General features: G+C 42.6%; 1 protein-coding gene across 2 annotated transcripts in view; it reads left to right on the top strand.

Moving 5' to 3' along the window:
- The window catches only part of G3BP2 (G3BP stress granule assembly factor 2), a 29,757-nt gene extending 11,116 nt beyond the window's left edge, over positions 1-18,641 (top strand). The window contains exons 3-12 of one of the 2 annotated variants that reach the window (XM_072862027.1): positions 3,351-3,432; positions 4,472-4,645; positions 5,572-5,662; positions 6,630-6,732; positions 8,236-8,416; positions 9,396-9,494; positions 13,944-14,046; positions 16,090-16,218; positions 16,414-16,532; positions 17,307-18,641. In XM_072862027.1, the coding sequence (XP_072718128.1) occupies positions 3,351-3,432; positions 4,472-4,645; positions 5,572-5,662; positions 6,630-6,732; positions 8,236-8,416; positions 9,396-9,494; positions 13,944-14,046; positions 16,090-16,218; positions 16,414-16,532; positions 17,307-17,579 (1,354 nt within the window). In that variant the 3' untranslated portion in view covers positions 17,580-18,641. The remainder of the gene's footprint in view (positions 1-3,350; positions 3,433-4,471; positions 4,646-5,571; positions 5,663-6,629; positions 6,733-8,235; positions 8,417-9,395; positions 9,495-13,943; positions 14,047-16,089; positions 16,219-16,413; positions 16,533-17,306) is intronic. The other variant, XM_072862028.1, reaches the window with a different exon arrangement.
- The last annotated feature ends 3,145 nt before the right edge of the window (positions 18,642-21,786 follow it).

Raw genomic sequence — 21,786 nt, forward strand, 5'->3', positions numbered from 1 at the left:
TTTTCCTTTTGTAATGTTTATTTTCAATGGCAATTAAACTGTATATGGGGTAAATCACCCATGCCTCAAACCCGGTGGTGAAAGTAGTCTTTGATTTTGCTTGTAAGAGCATTTACCTGTAATGATAGTGACTGTAACCTTGGCAGGATTTGGAGGGGGGGTGTGTGTCTTTTGATTTAAGAAGCGAAATACTGTCGGTATGTTTTTTTCTCCCTAACTGCTTCAGTCAAAGAAGAGCAGCCAGCTGTTCCAGATTTGCCTTCCCTCCTGCTTTCCCTTAGTATGACAGTATTACTTCCGTTGCATCAATATTAACACATGCTATGGGAGCATTATGGAGCTGGTGTTCCTGGTACATTTGCGATGTAGACTGATGTTTCCAGATTGGGGTGATATGAAATTGGCAGAAGTGTACATGTGAGGAAAAATGATGTCTGCAGAGACATTGAGCCTGTTGAAGACAACTTTGGTGCTTTATAGGAGGTACTAGATATTACTCCCACCCCTCTAAATCTCAAGCTTTACTTGAACATCTCTGAAATGCAGCTTTCCAAATTATGCTGTATGCATGGTACGCTGAGTGGGAACGGGGAATTGTCCGTAGAGTTTACCTTCTTGCAGGTATTGTGTTTTCATCAAGGGCTCTAGTCCAAAAACATTACTGAATTCTTCTTCTTTTATAAAGTGGAGGGGCTGTTGATGACCAGTCTGTTAACTGTCTCCTGGAATGGCCCTGCTGAGGTCGGGGGAGCTGGATAGACGCTCACAAGGCAAGCTCCCTGGTGCAGGTGATACACTGTGCTCACAAATATTCTCTGGCCACTTGAAGGGTGGCACAGGTGTCACTAACAGTAGCATCTGTGAAATTTCTCTTAAATACCTCTGCACAGAAGTGTCCTAGAGGTTTTGATCTGGTTTGGCTGAATCATAGCTGATTCTTGAGCTGCTTGTGTGAAATGTCTTCTAGCCAGTTTTAGTCTCTGCCACTGCTGTCCCTTTTTTTGGGCTGTGGAGGTGGCTACTTTTTTCTAGTCAGTCTGAGATACAGAGGACATTTACCTTTCTGTTCTTTGGCCCCACCTTGTTTATGAGTGATGTTCTTCTGAGAGGGCATCTTCCCTCTTTCTCTTGCTGTTAGCCTGAACAACAACTTGCTGACTGCCACAGAAAGATTTGGGTTTTCATGGCTGCCAGATGCTTGATGTGTTCCTTCTTGCAGCGGTAAGGGAGTTTGGACAGCAAGTGTTAAAGTTATGGTTTCTCCTACTAAAAGCTTGAGAAGAGCACCGAGTATCCTGTCGCTAGTCATTATCCAAAGCTTATCCACGGGTTACGAGTAAGCAGAGATCAGTTTGCCCTGTAAATGGCTGTTACTCGGTGTAGTTTGCATGCCTGTTGCACTTCAGGTGAATTTATATGGCTTTGCTGGCCCCTTAACTTAAAATTTAGAATTCCATATAACTGGGGACTTAATGTTTACTCCTTTCTTGATCTGCAGTCCCCACTTGTTAGGTTTTCTGCCTACCAAAGAGCTTGAACAGTTCCTTAAAAGCAGGTTAAAACTCTTGGTCCCACCATGAAAGCACTTAGTAAGATATACTGACTGTTAGAGGGCTTACTTTGGCATTTAGAGAGTGAAAAGATGTTTTCCTATCTGCTTGCGCGCTGCTTCAGCTCAGCTTCTGTTTTTCCTTGCTGTTAGGAAGTGCTGGACCATGCTCAAAAACATGGTTATGCAGTTGGTACCAAAGAAAACAATCTAATATTTCCCGGACTTTTTTTTTGGACATAGTCACGGGAGTTAAAATCTTGGGTTGGTATTTTCAGGAAAGTAGAACTGGGAAGGTTTAGTAGGATAAACCAAGAAATGGCAAATGTGGAAGTTCTAGTGTTTAATTCTGTATCTTGACACTGACCCTCTGCATTGGCTTGTTTAACTAGAGAGAAATGTTCTATATCCTTGCTAATATGTGTGACAGTAAGTTTAAAGAAGTACTTAATGAAAATTTTATTTCATATATACAGCACAAGGGTGGCTATTAATGGTATCTTGTAGAAGCAGGGCAAGTGTTAGCATTCAGACCTCGTGGCAATCACTCCCAAGGCAAAGCCTGCTTCTAAATAAAAAAAGGTGTGATGCAATGGTTTTGTCTGATCTGTTGATTTCAATGTACAGAAAATATTAAGCATTTGTCACATTCTTTATAAGCTGGCAGTAAAAATCCAAAACAAAACTTAGACTATTCTGGGCTCAAAATTTGGAAGTGGAATGAAAGTGCAAAATGATCTCTGAAATGTAGGAAAAATATTGGAAGCAAGCGTACATATATTGCATATACAAAATAGGAGCTGTTGAAATCCAATCCAGAAGCTGGGTCAAGAAAGGGTCTGAGGGTTTGTTTTTCTTGGAGAGGTCCAGAGGTTTGTGCTATTTACAAGACCAAAAGCACAACTGCTACTTGTTGGGCTGCGTAAATATGGAATATTAGTTTTGTGTCAAAAGTTATACGGTGGAGGCTGCTATAAGTGGTGATGCAATTTTTGTACACAATGATGCAGTTAATGCAAATGACATACTGGTCACGGCTTAACTGTAAGAAGCCTAGAGAGAACGCTGCTTTTGGGCTACATCTAGTCCTGAGTTTATCCCTTGGTGCAGCAGCAGTAAGATGCAGTTCTGTTTGGTCTTCTTTCGTTTGCTGTTTTTTTACGCTTGATTTCAGACAGAATTTCTTCTTGGGGGCTTTGTGTTCAGCTGTGGTGCCTAAGAGGAATCTGGTCTTTTCTAATACTTTGGAGGTTTTAAAAGTGCTCTTTGGCCATTGCTTCTGAGAAAGCTGAAGAGTGAAATAACAGCCATGTATAGCAGAGAGACGGGACAGATGGGGAGGTGGGTTGGTCAGACAGGTCGTCCGTACGGTCTGAATCCAAGGCAGAGTCCCGCACTGCTGCCCGAAGCTTTGAAGGGAACAGGGGTTCAGAGGAGAGGCAGGCGGGTTGTTCCGCCCTAGGCTAACACCTCAGCTGGGTAGCACAGCTTTAACAGGGGCAGATGATTTTGACGTTGGGGAACCTTCAAGCCATAACGGCCACCTTGTTTAAAGGAAGCAAGTGGAACACTGAGGTTGTTTTAGGAGCTTGCTACGTATCTTAGGCAAACTGGAATACTGAATATTAAGCTTGTTTGTTGTTCCTGTATTCTTGGAGCCTCGGAAGCAGAAAATATATCTTGAATTGCGCTTTGTGCTGAAATTCCTGATGCATTGAGCTGTACAACTTTCGGCTAAAATACTTGTTGGATTTGGTTCTATTTTTTCATTGCTATGACATTTACATCTCTTTACTTGCAGGTTTTATGGCAGGAATTCTTCTTACGTCCATGGAGGACTGGATGCCAGTGGGAAACCGCAAGAAGCAGTGTACGGTCAAGCTGTGCGTATCAAAACCAGTCCTGTAGTCCTCATTAATGTGCAGAACTTACTTGTATAAATCAGTCTTTTTCTTTACTAATTACTTTGACTTTCTTATCTGGTAAATAACGTATTGTGATACTGCCGCCTGTTCAGAGGGAGATAGGAAGTTGTTGGCTTGAATTTTTTTTTTGACTGTTGCTGCTTTTGCTGTGAGTTATGTTTGATTCATCAGCTTTGCATCTGGACTGCAGAAAATATGTTTAGGATGGAAAACAAAATTAAGAGGACCTGTTAGACTTGTGCTGTTGATGTGTCTTATTTCAGTTAGAAGTGGTTCCTTGGGAAGGGGACTTTGATCTTTGTGAGTTACGTGAAATTCTGTATGTTACCAAATTCTTCTATGAGTGGAATTTTCTTAAAGTGGAAGATAACTTTTGAAGACGTGAAGTAAGTCCAAGAAACACAACTTTTCGCTTTGGTTGTAGCTCTTCATAAGAATAATGTCTGTCGCCTAGGGGCGTCTGTTCATGTGGTAGCCACATCTTTGAGCAATGTGGCTTTTACCCCAGGGCAGGTTTGGTTTCTTCTTTCACTAGCAGAACCTGATTTGGCAGCACGAAAATCTTGGTAGTGCAGGTGTTACCCCCTCCTGTGATGTTTGGGTACTTTGTGGATACGTAGTGGGTTGAGGTTTTCTGTTTGGGGGGCGGTGGTTTCTTTTTTTAAACACAAGGTAAATCCTGTCCCTCTCACAGACCCTTTAAAAAATGAAAGCCTTAAAAGAGGTCATATGTTGTAATACAGCTGGAAAAACTGAATAGCAAGTTGTACGCTATTTGATTGCTCTGTGAAGTACTTGAATCCTGGTGGAAAACTTCAGAATAAAAGTCAGATGAGCTCAGGTAGACTGTTCTCAGTGAAAGACACTTCTTGGTTCCTGTATTTACCTTTTGAGTTTCAGTGGGGTGCTTTTTTGTGTCAGTTCAGACTCTGGTATTTAAAATGTGTAAAGCTCTGTACAAAACTCAATGTAGCTAAATGGAACTCTTTATTTCTAGGAGATACACAAGAAAGTGATGTCATTACAGTTCAGTGAATGCCACACCAAGATTCGTCATGTGGATGCTCATGCTACTCTGAGTGATGGGGTGGTTGTGCAAGTAATGGGAGAGCTGTCGAACAACGGGCAGCCGATGAGGAAGTTCATGCAGACTTTTGTGCTTGCTCCAGAAGTAAGTACATGTAAGATTGTGTTTAACCTAAAATAATGATGATGGAAACCTGACCTGTAGCTACCATTTGTCATATTGGGGCAAAAAGTATGATCTGGCTTTTAGAGCTTGGCCCAGAGGCTATCATTAAATATGTCACAGTATGTGAGTGCAGAGAAACAGGTGTGTTGGACCCATCCTGAGCTGTTTTATTTTCTTAGACTTGAAGTATTGGAGCAGTAATACAAAGCAAATTGGAGCTTGCATTTGGGAGCTGCCATTGGCACAAATAAATAAAAAAAAGTAATGTTCAGCTCTGCAGATCAGGTCTCTAGTGTAGTTCTGCACTTTCTTCAAGTCCTCTGGCAAATGTGAGTACGGGTTGATGCTGCGCAAGTTACTGCTCAAATTTAGCTCTTAGCGAGAGCAGAGCTGTGTAAGGGTAAAGGGTGTCTTGTGTTCCTTCTAATTCTTTCCCCCCACTTCATCACAAACTATTGTGTGGTTGGCGATTAACGTTTTAGAGTCTCGTTGATTTTCTTTGTTGTTTCCCTATGCACTGCTATAAGCATATAGTCACCCTGTGAAAGTTCCTTCTGTTTTTTTACTGTAAAGTGTTTGCAATAGGGAAAATTCAAATTCCTTGATGAAACTGAGGGACTTTATATTTAGTTAGAACCTATGATTGCCTTGACTTAACAAAATAGGGTTTTTTCTGCGTGAAACTTCCTTTTTCAGTTGGGTGGAAGTTACCGTTCACTTGTTTGCTTAGAGAAGAGGTACCACGTGGAAAATGGCTTTAGTGAAATAGTCCTCTTCCAAAATATTGGTGTGTACCCCAAAGCTTACATTTCTAATCCATCCTTGTTGTTGATATACCATATCAACATACCATATATATATCAATATACCATATATGTAAAAAAATGCATGTTGCTCTTTTACAGGGTTCTGTTCCAAACAAGTTCTATGTCCATAATGATATCTTCAGATATGAAGATGAAGTATTTGGGGATTCAGAAGGAGAACTTGATGAAGGTGAGAAGAACTGTACATGTAGAGTTTGTCTTGTGCTTGTTCCTCTAGCGTGTATGCAGAGCATTCAGAAGCATCTAGCAGAGATGGAAAGACGCAAACTGTATTGCATTCTCATGGAGCATAGTAATTTGGCAGGGGGCTGGGGCGCGGAGTATAGGTTATGTTGCTGGAACTATCTGCTGGTCCAGAACATTCTGTAAAATGAAGGGCGTATAGTAGTACCTTATTCCTTGAAGGGCTGAACTGGCTCAGGGTGGGTGAGGCTTGGTAGAGAATGGAAATAATGAGCAATAGTACTTTTGCTGCCACTAGTTTCATCAGGTAGACTTCATTTCTCTGACCAGACGAATTTTTAGGTGAAGTGATTTGAAGAAAAAATCTAATTGGCTTTTCAAATATGACATGTAGTTCACTTTCATATTGTCATCATGTTTGGTAATTCATTTCTATTCAGGGGCTGAACTTGACCTGGGTGGTTTTTTTCCCCTCTGTTCACTGAGGCAAAGCAAATCAGAGTACAGCCAGAATGTATGTACATGTGTTCACTGGATAATTTCTGGAACGTTTTCATCTCGGTTCTGTAGAACAAAGCATCTTAGGCAATCATCCTTGTACGTGAGGTTAATCTTCTTAGTTTCAGGTACTGAGATTTATGACCTAATAGTGCAATCTCTCTCTTTTACTGCCACCATATGAAAAGCATCTGCTGCTTTAAAAGACCCTCGAACCCTCCTCACAGAACTTCCTAGCAGCAATATGTCTCTAGTTTCTCCTTTTTGCGAAAATAGTAAGAAAGAAAGCCTCTTGAACGAGTGGAAGGGTCTTCTATCTTTTCTTGCAGCTAATATTGCCTTATTTTGTTGATGAAGCTTTATTTTGATTACTACTAGTTTAATACGCTTTTATTTTAAATGCGGCTTGTGTACGCTTGCAGAGGTGTTTAAGGAAGTTTTTCTTTTTGTGTCAGAGTCTGAGGAAGAGGTGGAAGAGGAACAGGAGGAAAGACAACCATCACCTGAACCCGTGCAAGAGAATGCAAGCAGTACTTACTATGAAAACCATCCTGTAACGTAAGAAGTCCATTTTACTATATGAAGTTGCTTTTTTAATAAAACGACAGTATTGCTTTGGCTTTGGATTCTGGATGTGATTTAACAGGCAGTTTAGGAACCTACACTTAACTCGATCAGTGTTATGTTAACATCATATTATTTTGAAACATTGCTTCTTGAATGGAGAGAGGAAGTGGGGGATGTTCTTATGTTTGTTAGGTATTTTCACTTCTGGTTTCAAATGTGAGGTGAAAAGGTAGCAACCGTGTTTATGTACACACTTAATGGAGTCTTTGTTATGTAAACTTGTAACAGTGAGTTGTTATGATGTAATTTATGTGAAGAGATGGGTTAACAAAGGAGTGGTTAATGATATGTTACTCCTCAAATTTGGGTAGCACTTGAACCTCAGAGGAAGGTCTGCTTTTTGAGAAGCTGCTGTACAGCTGTATTGGAAGAATAGATCTCTGTCCTGAGTGTCTTAAAAACTAAACAAGATTAAAGAAAAAAGTTTCATGATGTTATTATAAGAAAAATACATTTTATTAAAAAAACCAACGAACCAAACAAAAAAAACCCCACAAACCCAAACCAACAACACCGAAACCCTGTGCTTTTTTTGAAACATAGGAATGCCTTTTAAAGGGCCGGAACTGACTTCCTGGTTTCCTTGTTAAAAAAATAAAAAATTGCGACATCGCTAGATGATGTCAGTTAAGTGCATCAGTGATAATGCTAAATGCTGCTCACGTAATGCTTTTCATGAGAAATCTTATGGAAGAGGGGAGTCTGCTGGAATTCTGGCAGTGACTTGCTCAAGATAATGCAGGAAGTTTTTCATGCCTAAAAGCTTTAAGTCAGGTCTTGGTTTTGGGTTACTGTGCCAGTTGGAAAGAAGCTGTAAAGGCAGCATTCATCAGATAGTCACATAGGCATATGCTAACCTGTGGCAGGAGCTGCACAGGCAGAAGTAATTGGAATTTGGTCAGCTTTTGGGGTGACTGAAGACAGAAGTGAAGAACCTCAGATATCTTACATTTTGAACACACAGTAGAGAAGAAGTTGCATGTGATTTTCAGTAAACAAGACTCACAACTTCTTGGTAGGGAACCTGTATGGCATTTTTGTAAATAAGCTGCGGGTTTCATTCCAAAATGGCTTCATTTATGTGTATAGCTTAATCTTCCATTGGTCTCTCACTGTGCTTCTGCTCTTTTAGGAGCAGCGGTTCTTGAGTTTAGCACCTATTCCTTAAAGGGTTTATATGTCTGTGTGATTTTCAGATTCTCTGCAAAGAATTGTAAAACATGTCTTTGCTTGAGCAGGAGTAAAATCTGGCTTTGTATGCAACTGTGGGGGTACAGCTTAACTTCTCAGTATTGTATATGTAGGTACCATATGGTAGCAACTGGAAGCAGAATGATATTTTTAATACCGGCCGTTAACCATAGCAGGGCTTACAAAAAGTCTTAAAATACAAAGCAATTGATAAGCTGCATAAAATGCCTTTGATTATTGTAGCAATGGGATAGAGGAGGCGCTAGAAGAATCGTCTCATGAACCTGAGCCGGAATTGGAATCTGAAACAAAAACCGAGGAGCTGAAAGCTGAAGTAGAAGAAAAGACCCTTGAGGAGCTCGAAGAGAAGTCTCCGTCTCCACCTCCTGTAGAACCTGTTTCACTACCACAAGAACCACCAAAGGTTAGTTAAAAGTCATATCTGTGCTTCTAGGTGCAGATGGTAAACCAGAAGATGCGGTTTTGAACTTAGCCTTTTTGAGTGGGCAAACTGGTACCTCTTTTCAGTGTCATGCTGTATGAACGGCTAGACTTGAACCTTGAACTTGTGAAAATGCGAAGTTTCGCTAAAAAAGGAAAGAATGTTATTTTTAAGCGCTGCTCAAGTCACCTATCGTAAATTTAATGCCCTGCTTGTAAAGTGTGTGTGTGTGTGGTTCTATGCATGTGTAAACCTTTTTAAATGTGGAGTTAACGTATGTTAAGAAAACACCTCAAGCTACCACCAACAGAAATCCCATACAATGAGAACCACTGCTCTTCCTTGGAAAACAACATAATGCATTGACACTTGCAAAATTGCTGGCAGTACAGGTTCAAAATCAACATGGGGGCATTGACTGTCTCCCTTAGAAGCAGGATGCCTAATCTTCAAAACCACCGTGCACACCGTGCGTCATCTGGTATGGTTACACTTAGGTAGTTTGAAAGAGATGGGAGGAGCCGGTGAAAGCTGGAGAGAGGTCATTTTCTAGCTCCAGCGTGTCTCCCGTATTTTTTTTTTTCCAATCCTTTTTCTCTTTTCTGTTTTTACTTCTAACTTCTGGCATCCACTTTCTTTCTTTGTGCAGAAGACACTTAACATTACAGGGTTTTCAGTCCTAGGTTAGGTTACATCATGGAAAGCAGTGATCTGGGGATGCTGAGGGAACTGGGCTCACTCAAGTAGCGATAGCGGGCATGATACACACTTGCTCCACGCCGTTGGAGTCCACAGACGGCTAGAACTGCAAATCCTTCTGTATCTTCGTTGTAATGCTTGCACAACAATTAATTAATAGTCAGATATGAACCGAAAGTGTATTTTCAGCGGACGAGTTTCCCTGTAGGAATGTCAGTGGTTTGCCATGATTAGTAGCCTAGGTTTGTTGCATTTCCTGCAGGCTTTCTCTTGGGCTTCAGTGACCAGTAAAAACCTGCCTCCTAGTGGTACTGTTTCTTCCTCTGGAATTCCACCCCATGTTAAAGCACCAGTCTCACAGGTAACCCATCTGTGAACACCTTGGATTGTCTCATTACTTCTGCAAACTGCTTCAGTTTTTTAAATTGAAAGATCAATTTGTTTGACTTAAATTGCACAAATTAATTGTGTCTTAAATGTTAATGCACTCACCTTGTCGCAAGCGAAGGCACGTACACGTAACAGGTGTAACTTTGGGTGATGGTGATGTTAAAATCTGTTCATGTGGAAACAGGAAATCACTACTGAAATTTTTTTGACCTGTCTTAATGGGATATGGTTTGGTTTGCAAGGGAAAAAAACCAGAACAAAAAAACAACTCCCCGCAAAATGGTAGTTTTCTAAAGTGTATTTGAAAGGGGTATTTCATTGGCGGAAGTGCCCCAGCCATAAAAAGGGATAGCACCGTTTCTGAGAAGGTGCAAGATTGCATTGGAAGGCTAACATTTACAGAATTACGCTGGATTTCATTATCCATTTATAATTAACTTGTCGCAGAACCCTGTACCAACTTATGACTGTGTGAGGAATGGAAGGATTCACATTTCCTTGCCAGGACAATGCTATCTTCCCATTCCTAGGTTGACTGGGTGAGGAGGGGAAAGAGGAAAGAAAGTTTGACCGGGTGATAGCTCATGCCCTGCCCATGCCAAGCTGGTGCGAGACGGTCTGAGACTCTCAATGTGTATAAAAATCCTCAAAATAGAAAATGTGTGCTTTAACCTCTTCTGCTGACGCTTGTACCAAAGCACTGTATGTCATGGTAGCTCATGTTTAACCTTTTTAAAAGGCTGCAATTTTCAGTGGAGCGGCTGGGTTATTGCAGCTGTTGTTTTAGCACTGGTTTCTTCTCTGTTTTTTACTTACAGAGAGAAACCTGTCCAGGATGGCCCTTCAGCCAAATGCATGTTAAAAGAGAAAACAGAAAAAAAACAACAAAAAACCAACACCTTGTATGGTGTTGCTTCTGGTCTGACAGGACTGTCATGGAAATCAGATAATGGCTATGTAATGAGTTGGGGAGCCTGTCTGTCTTCATCAGCTTCAACAGGGCTTTGAGCATTTAGGTGGTATTTGAGCCATAAAAACTGTGTTTTTTCTAGTGCAGAATAGATTTTCCTTATGCAGAAGCAAAATTGATTTTTATTAATTTGCAGTAGAGAGGGTGGGTTTTTGTAATATGACTGCAAAAATAATTTAAAATTATCTGTATGAGAGAGCGCAATATAGCTTATAGATGTCCCCTTAAACTGCATTGTATTGTCTCTGCAGCTTATCATGCTTTCTGCCTTTTAGATTACTTTAGCTGTGACTTCATGTTTAAGTAATTCTGTGTGGAAGTTTCTGAAAAATACCAAAGTGGCAAGAATTTCAACTCTTGGCTCTTCTGGAGACAGAATTAGTCAGTTCTCAGCTCCTTTTCTTGCACGCTTTTCAGACATGGTATACAGAAAGCTGGTAGAAAAGGCACCTGAACAATTTCTGCAAGGGGTTACAGATCAGTAGCAGCTTTTCCCTGTTCTCTCGGATCCATTAATGCCAGATACTATCCATGTAAACGAGGACAGTAGATTGCACTAGTGGGTGGGTGGCTCCTTTGGGATGCTGTTCTAGCCAGGATCAGTGATGTTACAAAGCAGCTGTTAACTGTCCTTCTGGTTCCTTTCTCTGCATCACTCCAGTTTTTCCCACATCCTTTATCAAGTTAAAAATACAGCCTCTGTAGTATTAACTCAGAACTCTCAAAGCACTAGACATGTACTGTTTTGGATATATGCCAGTTCAGTTCCTGTTTATTTACAGCTATGGAGTTAAACAGGTCAGCATTTCTTGCTCTTTTTCTTCTTGTGGGCGATTCAAAATCAACCTGCCTACACTGATATATCGGGCCTTCTCTTGATAGCATTTTCAGATATTCTGACCTCCCATTTGCATTAACACATCAGCTGTCAGAGGGGTGCCGGAGGGGCGGAGGCAGGCAGGGTGCTCCCTGACTCTCGTCTCCTGGCTTGGAAGTGGTGAGTTCAGGGAAAGATCTGTTTATAGACGCTGCGTTCTTGCACCACCTTAAATCTGTTCGGGCTCTGGATAGACTCTTCTATAATCTATAGCGCCTTTGTGGAAGTGATTGATGAGTGCCTTTAGTAAGTTGTGTGGTCCACGTCTACCTCGGAGACAGTGTGGTAGCTATCTGAGGTATGCATGTAACCTAGCTACTGGAATTCAGGTGAGATGATGTGGGTTTTTTCTTTTGTTTCACGTGAAGCGTGGTTTCTTGTTTGCTTAGCTAGTTGGTTCTTTGCATGCGTGTGTTTTGATTGTGGCAGGCATCCCGCTCTGGGGAAACTTTTAAGCCTTGTAAGATTTCAAAAATAGAATTGTACCAGCCTTTGGAGCCACCTCTTCCCTTGCTCTTTCTGTCCCATCCTCCTCCATTTCAGGGGGGTATTCAGTTCCAAAGTTGGTGGGTACAGGCTGACTTGCGGCTGGATTTGGTGTCACTGCCAGTAGCATTGCCGTAGCAGGAGGAGGTCCCTTTCCCTCCCCATGTGAGCTTCTGAGGAGAAGAGACAATGTCACCTTTTCCTTAATTGTTCTCAAAGCTCCGTTAGGCTGGGGTTTGTGGCATACTTGGCTCCTGGGCTTGAGCGCTCCTTTAGTTGCTGCTGTTGAAATCCTTATTCTGTGCCTTTCAGTCCACTTTGTGTGCTCTCTGTGAAATGAGAGTTGCAATTAGCTGCTGCTGGGGCTGTAAATGGCAGCCTTTAATAGGCATCTTGTGATGCTGCTAACAATTGCCATGTTTTGGGGGAGCACAGTTTTGCAGAAGTGCTTTCCTCTTCATGCAGCGCCAGAGAGCGCTGAGGCAGTCGTCCTCTGTAAAAAGGGATGGTACTGATTAGAAAGCAACTAATGAGGTTAGCTGTTTGTTGTTTGGGTAGACAGAGAGTATTTGTGCGATAGATGAGAAGTTCGGTGAAATGCTAAGCAAGGGGGTAGAAGTTACTTGTTATTTGGGATTTAATAGAAGGACATCAGTGACTTAGCAAATCTTTGCTAAGGTTGACGGAAGGACTGAGTGTTTAAGCCTGATAGCCATAAGTATCTAAGAAATGGGCGTCTGAATGTATTGAGTTTCGCTTTTGAGGTATAATTTACAATGCAGTAAACGTGTGAGCAAAGATGGCAGGGGAGCTCCAGTGCCCCATGAGGAGGTATAATGAAAAGAGATTTAAGAGGAAGGCTGATTTTCTAGCTTATTCCTGGAATTGAAAAAATGATCCTAGAAATGGTGGAAGGACAAACCTATTCCTAGCTGGGTAGAGAACGAGCGATGTGAAGGCTGAAACATTTATTTGGTGCATAATACCTGCATGTTTCATGTTAAATACAGTCTTTTTACCCCTGTGGGGTACTGTTTGGCTGGAACCGTCAGTTGTCTTGAGTTCTCAAAGGAAAATAAGGGAGATGTTTAATATAAACTACTTCTCCGCAGCAGTCTGGGCCTGTAGCCGTTGTCCTTGTATTTAATCTTCCTCAGAAGCTAGCGTTCTTCTTTATGCTCCTAAGGACAATTTTATTTTTCTAAGATAAGAAGCCAGCACAGCAGCAGCTGCTGGACTGTTGTACAGAAAATGGAATTTAAAAAATGTTGGGAATTGCTTCAGTAACCAACAGGCTGCATAGAAATATTTTTTATTTTTCTGTCTCTTTTTCTCAAATTAAAAGCATTTTTTGCTTCCAAAAAATGAAACAGGTGTTCTAGTTCCTAGAGAATATGAGAATATGAAGGGTGTACTTTGAGCATCATGGTCTTGCCATCAGGAAGGTTGAAGAATATCCTCAGCAGGTAGTCTGTAGAAATTGTCATTTCAGGTGGCTTTATTGTATCAGAAATACTTATTACACTTCTGAGAGCTTTTGTTTTGCTCTCCTCTTTCTTTTTGGTAGCTTCCTTACAGTCGTTCTGCACTCGAGGAAAAGAATCCCTCAGGGACTCAGACAGAAAATGTGATTTGCCCATCTCTTTGTGTTCATCTCGGACTACCTCTTAATCTGTGAAGTCTGAGCTTGGCATGAGGAAGCTTTATTTGATCTATGTGGGGTTTTTAGGCAGGTCAAGGGATTCTTGAATAATGGAGCGTTGGGGTCTCAATGCCTGGTCAAACATGGAAAATTCACCTTAGCCATGTTTTGGGGAGACGCTCTGATTGAGAGATGTTTGCTTTGCACCTTTTAGCAGAGATAACTGAACACTGCAGTCCTGGATTGGTACAGAGGAATTTATAGAGGTGAAAAAAATGTATTTCCAAACACATTGTCATGGGTGTATATCTTCTGGAGTTTGTTTTGTGCATGCCACTTATCTATGTCTTGTGTTGTGGGGGTTTTTTGGTTTTGGTGAGTTTTGGGGTTTGGGGTTTTTTTACTGGCCCGGTGTTTAATAATGCATGTTCTCCTCCTGTTTTAGCCAAGAGTTGAAACTAAACCTGAAGCTCAGTCTCAACCTCCTCGTGTACGTGAACAGCGTCCCAGGGAAAGACCGGGTTTTCCAGCCCGAGGACCTCGACCAGGTAATGTGGATCAGCTTGTGTGTCTCCTTGATGGGTCTTGTCTGTTACCTGTATTGTATTTGGCTGATAATGAACTGTCTGTTCCTACTGCCTTCAACTGGAAATGGGGGAATACGATTTGGAGTCCAAGCTGGTAATGAGCTGTTGCAAAGATCAGGCATTACTTCCAAGCTTCTGTTTTGTTGAAAAGTTTTTTAATCATCAGGCCACTCGCTTATATGCTTGAGTACTTTTCATGTGGCTTGATGCAGTTCTGAAAAGGTGGTATGGAAATCTGATGGTTTTTTTCCCTGTCCTCTAATTTTGCTGAACCTTGGAAGTGACAGCTCTTAAATAACCTGTTGTTGCTCTTTGTTTTGGAAGAAAACCTTCTCACCCTGTCAGCTTCAGTCAGTTAATAATTTTATACATATTTTTCCATCTTGTGTAATTGTCTAAAATACCATTCTCAGTTTGGCTGCCTCATGTTTGTCTTAGTTTATGAGCAGCCAGCTCTCTGCATTTTCTTACTCCTACAGAGTATCTAAATCTGTAGGATGGTCTGGCTAGAAACTGTGCACGTTACTTGACGGTCGTCAGGAGCGGTGTTGAGAGGTTAAAGCCTTCTGAAGTGCATTCATCAGTCCAGCCTTGTCGACGGCAAACCTCTGCCCGGCGCTGGGCAAAAGCTATCTGGTCAAAGGCCCAGAGTTACAGGGTGTTGAGCAGTTCATCGTCTTCCCTAAGTCACGAGTTCTAAGGGTGGGGGGAGTCGGTATTTGCGATTATCCTGAAGTGGTAGTGTAAAGCTGGCAGAGTGCTGCCTGCAGCGGTGGTTAAGTTTCAGCGACTGTTATCGTCTCCACCAACTCTAGCTAAAATTGGTTGTAGCGAAGGTTTTCAGTAAGTGCATACCAAACTGTGGTGCGGATTGGGCTTAAAAGTGCTTTAGGCCTTGATCAACTTAAGTATATCTTCACTCAGGGACAACACTGAAACTGAAAGGATTTAAGGCACTGAGAAAGAACCATGACATCTGTTGCAGGTTAACAATGCTCGGTTTTTTTAACACGTCATCTGCAGCAGGGAGCAAAAGCTGCGACTTGTGGCTAAATCAAGTTGCAAATCTGCATTTCTACGTCTCTTGGATGTAACACAAGTCATACAGAAAAGTGTAAGAGCCCGAGTCTTTTAATTCTGATCTTACACTGGGGGGCAGCGGAGGCAGGGAAGAAAAAGCTGAAACGTCAGTTGACCAAATGGTAGAGCTTCAGCCCTACGGTGTTATTTTCAAAGGAAGTCAGCGAGCCGTTTTATCTGCTTAAGGAAACCTTTCAAATGAGCTAGCAAGCTTGCTGTAAACGGGCTTGTAGGGGAAGCTGAGGAGAGAAAGGGGTACATACCTACACTGTAATACTTCAGGTACAAAAGGGATAACAGTGTGCTGCTGTCACACTGCAAGGCAGGTAATGATTTAGCAGGGAGACACCGGGAAAGATTTTGTCCTGCATGCTGGTAAGCATACTAATATTTTGGGTGAGCTGGAGAGAACATGAGGAACTCTCACTTGTACTTGGGACAAAATGGTGGAAGATGAAAGCCAGAAGAGGTGACTGGCAAACGCTGTTTTTAATATGAGTGCCAAAGTAAGTATACTGTTGTTGTGCTAAGGAATAGATGAAGAGGTGAATTAAATCCAAATCTTTTTAAAAGTACATTTTAACTGGTGGTGAGCTCCTCTTCAGTGTCATGATTTAAGATATAACAAGAACCTCTTAAACAAACTTGCCCAGTATGACAGCTGTTTTAGTTACCAGGGATTTATTTAACCGAACCAGGGAAACCAGACAAAAAGAAAACAAATACTTTGTGGTATTACCACTAAATTGTCAGGACTGCATAGAGGGGAAGATAGTATCCTCCCCCTGTGTCACTCACTCAAGAGCTGAAGGTATAGAATTGTTTGAGTGAACGTGCTTGGTGCTGTTCATAGATGTGTTCATCCGAATCTACGCACATCTTCTAACCTCAGTGGCTCTACCTTCTTCTTTCTGTTGACGACAGGGAGAGGGGACATGGAACAGAATGAGTCGGATAATCGTCGAATAATTCGCTATCCAGACAGCCACCAGCTCTTTGTTGGGAACTTGCCGCATGATATCGATGAGAGTGAACTGAAAGAGTTCTTCATGAGTAAGTAGCCATTTCAGCTGCAGAGACTAAAAAGAAGAACTGTGTTGAAAAGTCAGGAACGTTCACTTAGGGCCACACAGGGGAACTTTTGCATGCTGTAACACTACAGGTGTTGTCTGGAACAAGTGGAGGGAGGGGTGGTAGAGCTGGCACCGTGGTTTTTGATAACATGGCTTTTCCCTTGTGTTTTCCCAGCCTTCGGAAACGTGGTAGAACTTCGCATAAATACTAAAGGAGTGGGAGGAAAACTGCCTAATTTTGGTTTTGTGGTATTTGATGATTCTGAGCCGGTCCAGCGGATTTTAGTTGCAAAAGTAAGTATTGGCATTGAGTAGCCTTCAAAGGATGGAGTGAATGCCTTCAACCCCAAGTAGTGTGGGCCGTCCCAGTTTGCGTTGCTGTTGTTTCTAGCATTCATTCATAAACAGCAGCTGTAAGAAAAACATAGCTTTGGCACACTCATTCTGTCAGGAGCATTCTGTAGCTTACGAAAGCTTTGCCAGCGTTCCTCAAACCGCGTCATACCAAAATCAGGTTTTTTACCTCTGCGCAGAGACACCACAGGGAGCTCAGTGCTTACTTTGAGAGATCCTTTTAAGCTGAAAGTCAAGAACGTAACCTTTTGAAGGGCATTGCATAGATCTCTGGATTCTGCACCCTGGGGCTGAGAAAACGGAGCAAGGTTATTTGCAGTTATGACTTGAGGAATTTGAGAGGAGAAAGCAGCATTTTTCATTTCTAGTACGTGGGAGTGAGACCTGGTAGAGCAATTCTTCAGGAACTTTAGCCCTGAAGTGAAAAGGCTAAAGCCAGCAGCAAAGAGGCTAAAGACAACCCTGCCCTTACTTGAGAAAGACATTTTAATTCCTTGCATGCCAAATGAATTTAAAAATGCTGTTCCATTTACCATAGACCTCTAGGGCTGAGGTTGTGTGCTGCAGGGAACCGTTAACAGTTAGTTTTTGTCTTTCGCATGTTAGTGAAGATAGGCTGAGGCATGCAGCGAATGCAGTGTTTTCATGTGCCTTGTGTAAACGGAGTTTGTGAAATGGTGACTAACGTGTGCCTTGAAAACTTTTCCCTATAAGCCTATTATGTTCCGGGGTGAGGTGCGCTTGAACGTAGAAGAGAAAAAAACAAGAGCCGCTCGTGAAAGAGAGACCCGAGGTGGAGGCGATGATCGTAGGGATATTCGTCGCAATGATAGAGGCCCTGGGGGTCCCCGTGGAATAGTGGGTGGTGGCATGATGCGAGACCGTGACGGAAGAGGACCCCCTCCGAGAGGTGGCATGGCACAGAAACTTGGCTCTGGACGAGGAACCGGGCAAATGGAGGGCCGTTTCACTGGACAGCGTCGCTGAAGTCTCCACTGTGGGCAGACAGTCTTGGCAGTGGTACATTATCCATCGTGTTTGCATTCTTGTTAATTTTTTTTGGCTTTGGAATGTGACACAGCCCTTCTGATCATTTCTTTGATGTGAAAGCATCCTTTGGTTTCCAGTTTAAATTGAGGTGGATGTTCTTTCCCCAGTTTCACAACAGGAGTCACACTGTTAATTTATAAATGTAGACTTGGAGAATTGAGGACTGAAAAAAAAGAAAAAAAAAGACCGGTTAACTATCTGCAACAAAAGTGAACTAAAGGACATGCCCAATAGAATTCAGGTCCTTTCAGTCAAAAACCCTCTGCTGCACATTTTGTGTAAGTGTTACTGTTTCTGCCTATTACTGTTGGAAACACAAATAGTGCAATTTGTGCAATTGGAGAAGCTTGCCTTTTTTTTTTTGTCCTTCTTAGAACACTCGGCTCCAAACAAACTCGTGTTTATGCACTCATCAAAATGCACTAATGGGTACTCTGAACTCATGTATATTGACATCTGCAGGAGGCATCGGAGGAAAAAAAACCTTCATCCTCTTATTCAGACAGAATAGCTTGTGAAACGATGCGGGCATCTGATCTGCTTGCTGTGACCAACATATGTACACACACAAACCTTAATAAGACTACAAGTTTGTTCCAGAAGGAATCCATTTAGCTGTAAACTAAACAGAACCCAGAGTTTCAAAGTCGTAGCCCTGAGTACGCAACAAGTGTGATAGTTCACGTCAGATTTTTCTATCTGCCCCTCTTCAGTACAGGGATGGCTGCTCAACACACTCCTCCTTCCCCTTTCCCCTTCGATAAGCATTGTACAGTGAAACTTGTCTTGACTGTATTTGAGTTCTCTGGTAATGTAATAAGCATGATGGTGCCTTCTATGAATACATCATTCCAGTCTTGCTGGTGATTTTGTACAGTATAGTGTATGAATTACTGTGCTGCAAAGCCAATCGGCTGCAAAGCATTTAAAGGAAATCATTGAAAAATTGTATTAAAAAAAATTGCAGTATCTTTCAATCAGTAAACGTTGCTAAAACGATCATCCACCTTGCTCTTCAATTAACAAGTTCGCCTGTTTTTTTGCAGAGGGGGGGAAGGGAGGAAGAAGGCATCCAAGTAGTCTCCAGGTTGTCTCTTCTCTTTAGTCAATGTCAAGGTTAAAGAAAACGGAGTTGAAATCTCTCTTGGGTGTGAATTTCCGAAGTCAGTCAAGAACGGTGAACGCTTTTGGCCAGCTCGTAATCGGTAGAACTGAGCATCCTTTGTGAGGGTGAGCTTATCAAACGAGGATACTGCAATTTTCAGAGAACAAAACAGCAGCTCTTAAGTATTTGCATTTTCCAGTTGCGCTTTTTAAAAAACTCTTACTCATTTTGCACATAACTCTCAGCTGAAGTTGACACTTACGTGGCTCCAGACTGAAGGATGGAAGGGAGACATCCTCTTCTTCAGTTTGACTGGTGGGTTTTCCCAGTGGAGAGGTCTGGTTCTGGAGTGCATTCCCGAAAACCGCAGCTGCAGCAGACAGTACAGTTCAGCTCGATGCCGGGCCGTGCAGCAAGCGCCTGGCTCTGAGGCGTCAGGGAGGAAAAGAGGGGGGGGTGTTTGTGCGTGCGTCTGTGTGAAAGCGTGACCACTTAAAGCTGCTTCTAAGCATGGAAGACCTCAAGTAAAATAATTGCAATTTTGAGCAAAAGCAGATAGGGCATCATAGCAATCTGTCTCTGGATTATGCAATCATTTCCTGGTTTTGAGTAAGTTGGAAGATTTTGCACATATTTTTCTGATAGGTTAGGCAAAGCGAAGTGAACATCTTTCTGTTTTCTCCCAAACTCGAGGTCTTCTGTGTTCCATGGTAAGTCTTGCACTATTTTCATAGACTTCTTTTCCGGGGCACGTTTCTTCCAGCTTCCATTTTCATGTTTCAGTTTTTCGTTGAAGGTCTTGCATTTTCAGCTGTTACCTGGAAATCTGTAGTACTTGAACTGCTCGCCACACACCACCGCTACTTAGGTTTGAAGCCTTCGGACAAATTGCTGTCATCGGTTAGCAGTTTGCCACCAGTGTGTTTTGTGTAGCGTCTGGGTTTTTCCCTTTCGTAGTGCTGTGGTGTTTTGCTGCCACCTAATTCATTTGAATGGCAAATGGCACTGGGAATAATTTCAACAAGAAAAAACGGAGTATTAAAAAGAGCTACTGAGCCATTCTGCTTTCTGCCTTGCTTCTTGTTTAAGTGACATGAACAACCATTGGAACGTCATCCAGAGAAGTTTACATGGTGATAGCTCACCTGCTGTACTGTGGACTCTTACGTGTTCTCAACCCTCTCGATAGTAAATGTACCTCTTAGAGCAAAGGAAGGGATTCACTGACCATTACTGTTAGTTGCTGATTTGTGGATGGTGGGAGTATTTTGTCATTACGGTTCTATTTCAACAAACTTGGCTGACCATCTTGGCTTTAGTACATATACAAGACAGTGGATTACCATCTTTATTGCTGTAACGTGTCAAGCATTATATGCTAGTAGATTCTAGTTTAATTGTTGCAGGTGGAAAGTATTTTTACTTTTAAGTTTCCATTCTGAATGTGTTTTGACTAAACATATCAATAAACTACTGATGTCTGCAGCATTTATCCATGTCCCTAATTCTCTTGAATGCAGGTCGCTGTAGGGCGCTGTTTCATCCTTTGCTGTACAGAAAATGCTCTTTTAAGAACATTGTTGCTGGCTTGTCAGATGGCGGTGGGAAGCCGTAGTAGTGCACTGTCACATACTTCGGTTGAAGCGTTGGACCTGAGTGGAGTCGATAAGCTCTGGTTTGCCGTGGCTGTATAAACTCCTTTCCTGGGACGCTGGCTTAAGAAGACGCAAGGGTTGGAAACCCTGCCAGTGCCACTGAGAAACCGTGCCCGCTCCCCTGCTGGCTCCTGAGGGGCCCTGGCATGGGTCGCTCCGGCTCCAGGGCTGAAAGGCAAGGAAATTGGACGTGGTTTGTTGTGTCACAGGTGGCCGGCAAGGCGTCGCCCTCGGTGCGGGTCGGTCCCCTCGATCTGGCGGCTCCTCTCTCCTCGGGGTGTGCGTGGTCCTGGGAGGACGCGAGCTCCTCTCAGACGTGTCCCAGGTGGGATTCCTCCGCCCCTCGCCGGGCTGGCTCCAGGGATGCAGCTTAAGCGGATGCTGTGATGGTGCTGGGAGGAACGTGAGCTGAGCTGTCTGAAAAAGACAAACCTGGAGTTGCTTGCTGTCAACTTTAGTGTTGCTTACTCTTGATACTGTGGAACTGCTTGTCGTACTGCAAGATAATCCCTGGTTTTTCCCTTCTTGTGTTCGGTGGCGTTGCCAGTGCCAGCATTTACCCAGAAAGGTTGGTAAAAAGGTTCTTCTTACATTGCTTGTAGATAAATTGTGTCTGAGTCATGGAATGTATGCGGAGCTGTTCTGCTCTGGATGAAGTTCCTGGTAGCTGCTGTCTGCTGTGTCTTGAAGTCCTGCCGAGTGCGTGTCTTGGCTGAATTTATCTGCTGAATGGCAGTTGGGAAGTGTCTGAAAAGTTGCACGGTTGTGCGAGTTGAAATACTGGAATGAAAAACCAAGATCCTGTAGAAGACCCCTCAGCCCAAGTCACCAGAAACTCTTCTGAGGAGCAGCCTCAACAGCTATGAGATCTGCTGGTGCCAGAGATCCCCGAAGAAACGCGATCCCCTCGTCTCTGAGGGTCTGCAGCATTCAGACCTTCATATTGCTTTACGAGGTAAATTGTGGAGGCCTGCCAACTCGTGTTTATTTGGGGCTGGGGAGGAGAGGAGGAGATGGCAGAAATAATGCTATCTGAAACCAAACAAGGTCAGCCAGGACCTAGTTTTACTGGTGCTTTGAAGTCTTAGGTATTTAAAATTGTTCAAGAGCACATTTTATCAGCACCTGAGCTGATGTTTAGGCTTTGTGAATGATTGTGCATAATGGTCAGCCTGTACTTTTTTTTTTTTTTTCTTTTTATGTGGTTGAAATGGAGCAACGTACAAGTCAATCCATGTGCATACCACAGTGATAGCTGGGGGGCTTGTAGTGGAGATAAAAAAGTGAGGAAATGCCAGAGGGCAGCTGAAGGGTGCCAGAAAGCAACTACCTGTTCAGTGCTGCAGGGGCCTCGCCTGTTCCCTTGGCGTAACCGCATGCAGAC

The sequence above is a fragment of the Ciconia boyciana genome, chromosome 5 (assembly GCF_034638445.1).
Source record: "Ciconia boyciana chromosome 5, ASM3463844v1, whole genome shotgun sequence".
In the NCBI taxonomy this organism is placed as follows: Eukaryota; Metazoa; Chordata; class Aves; order Ciconiiformes; family Ciconiidae; genus Ciconia; species Ciconia boyciana.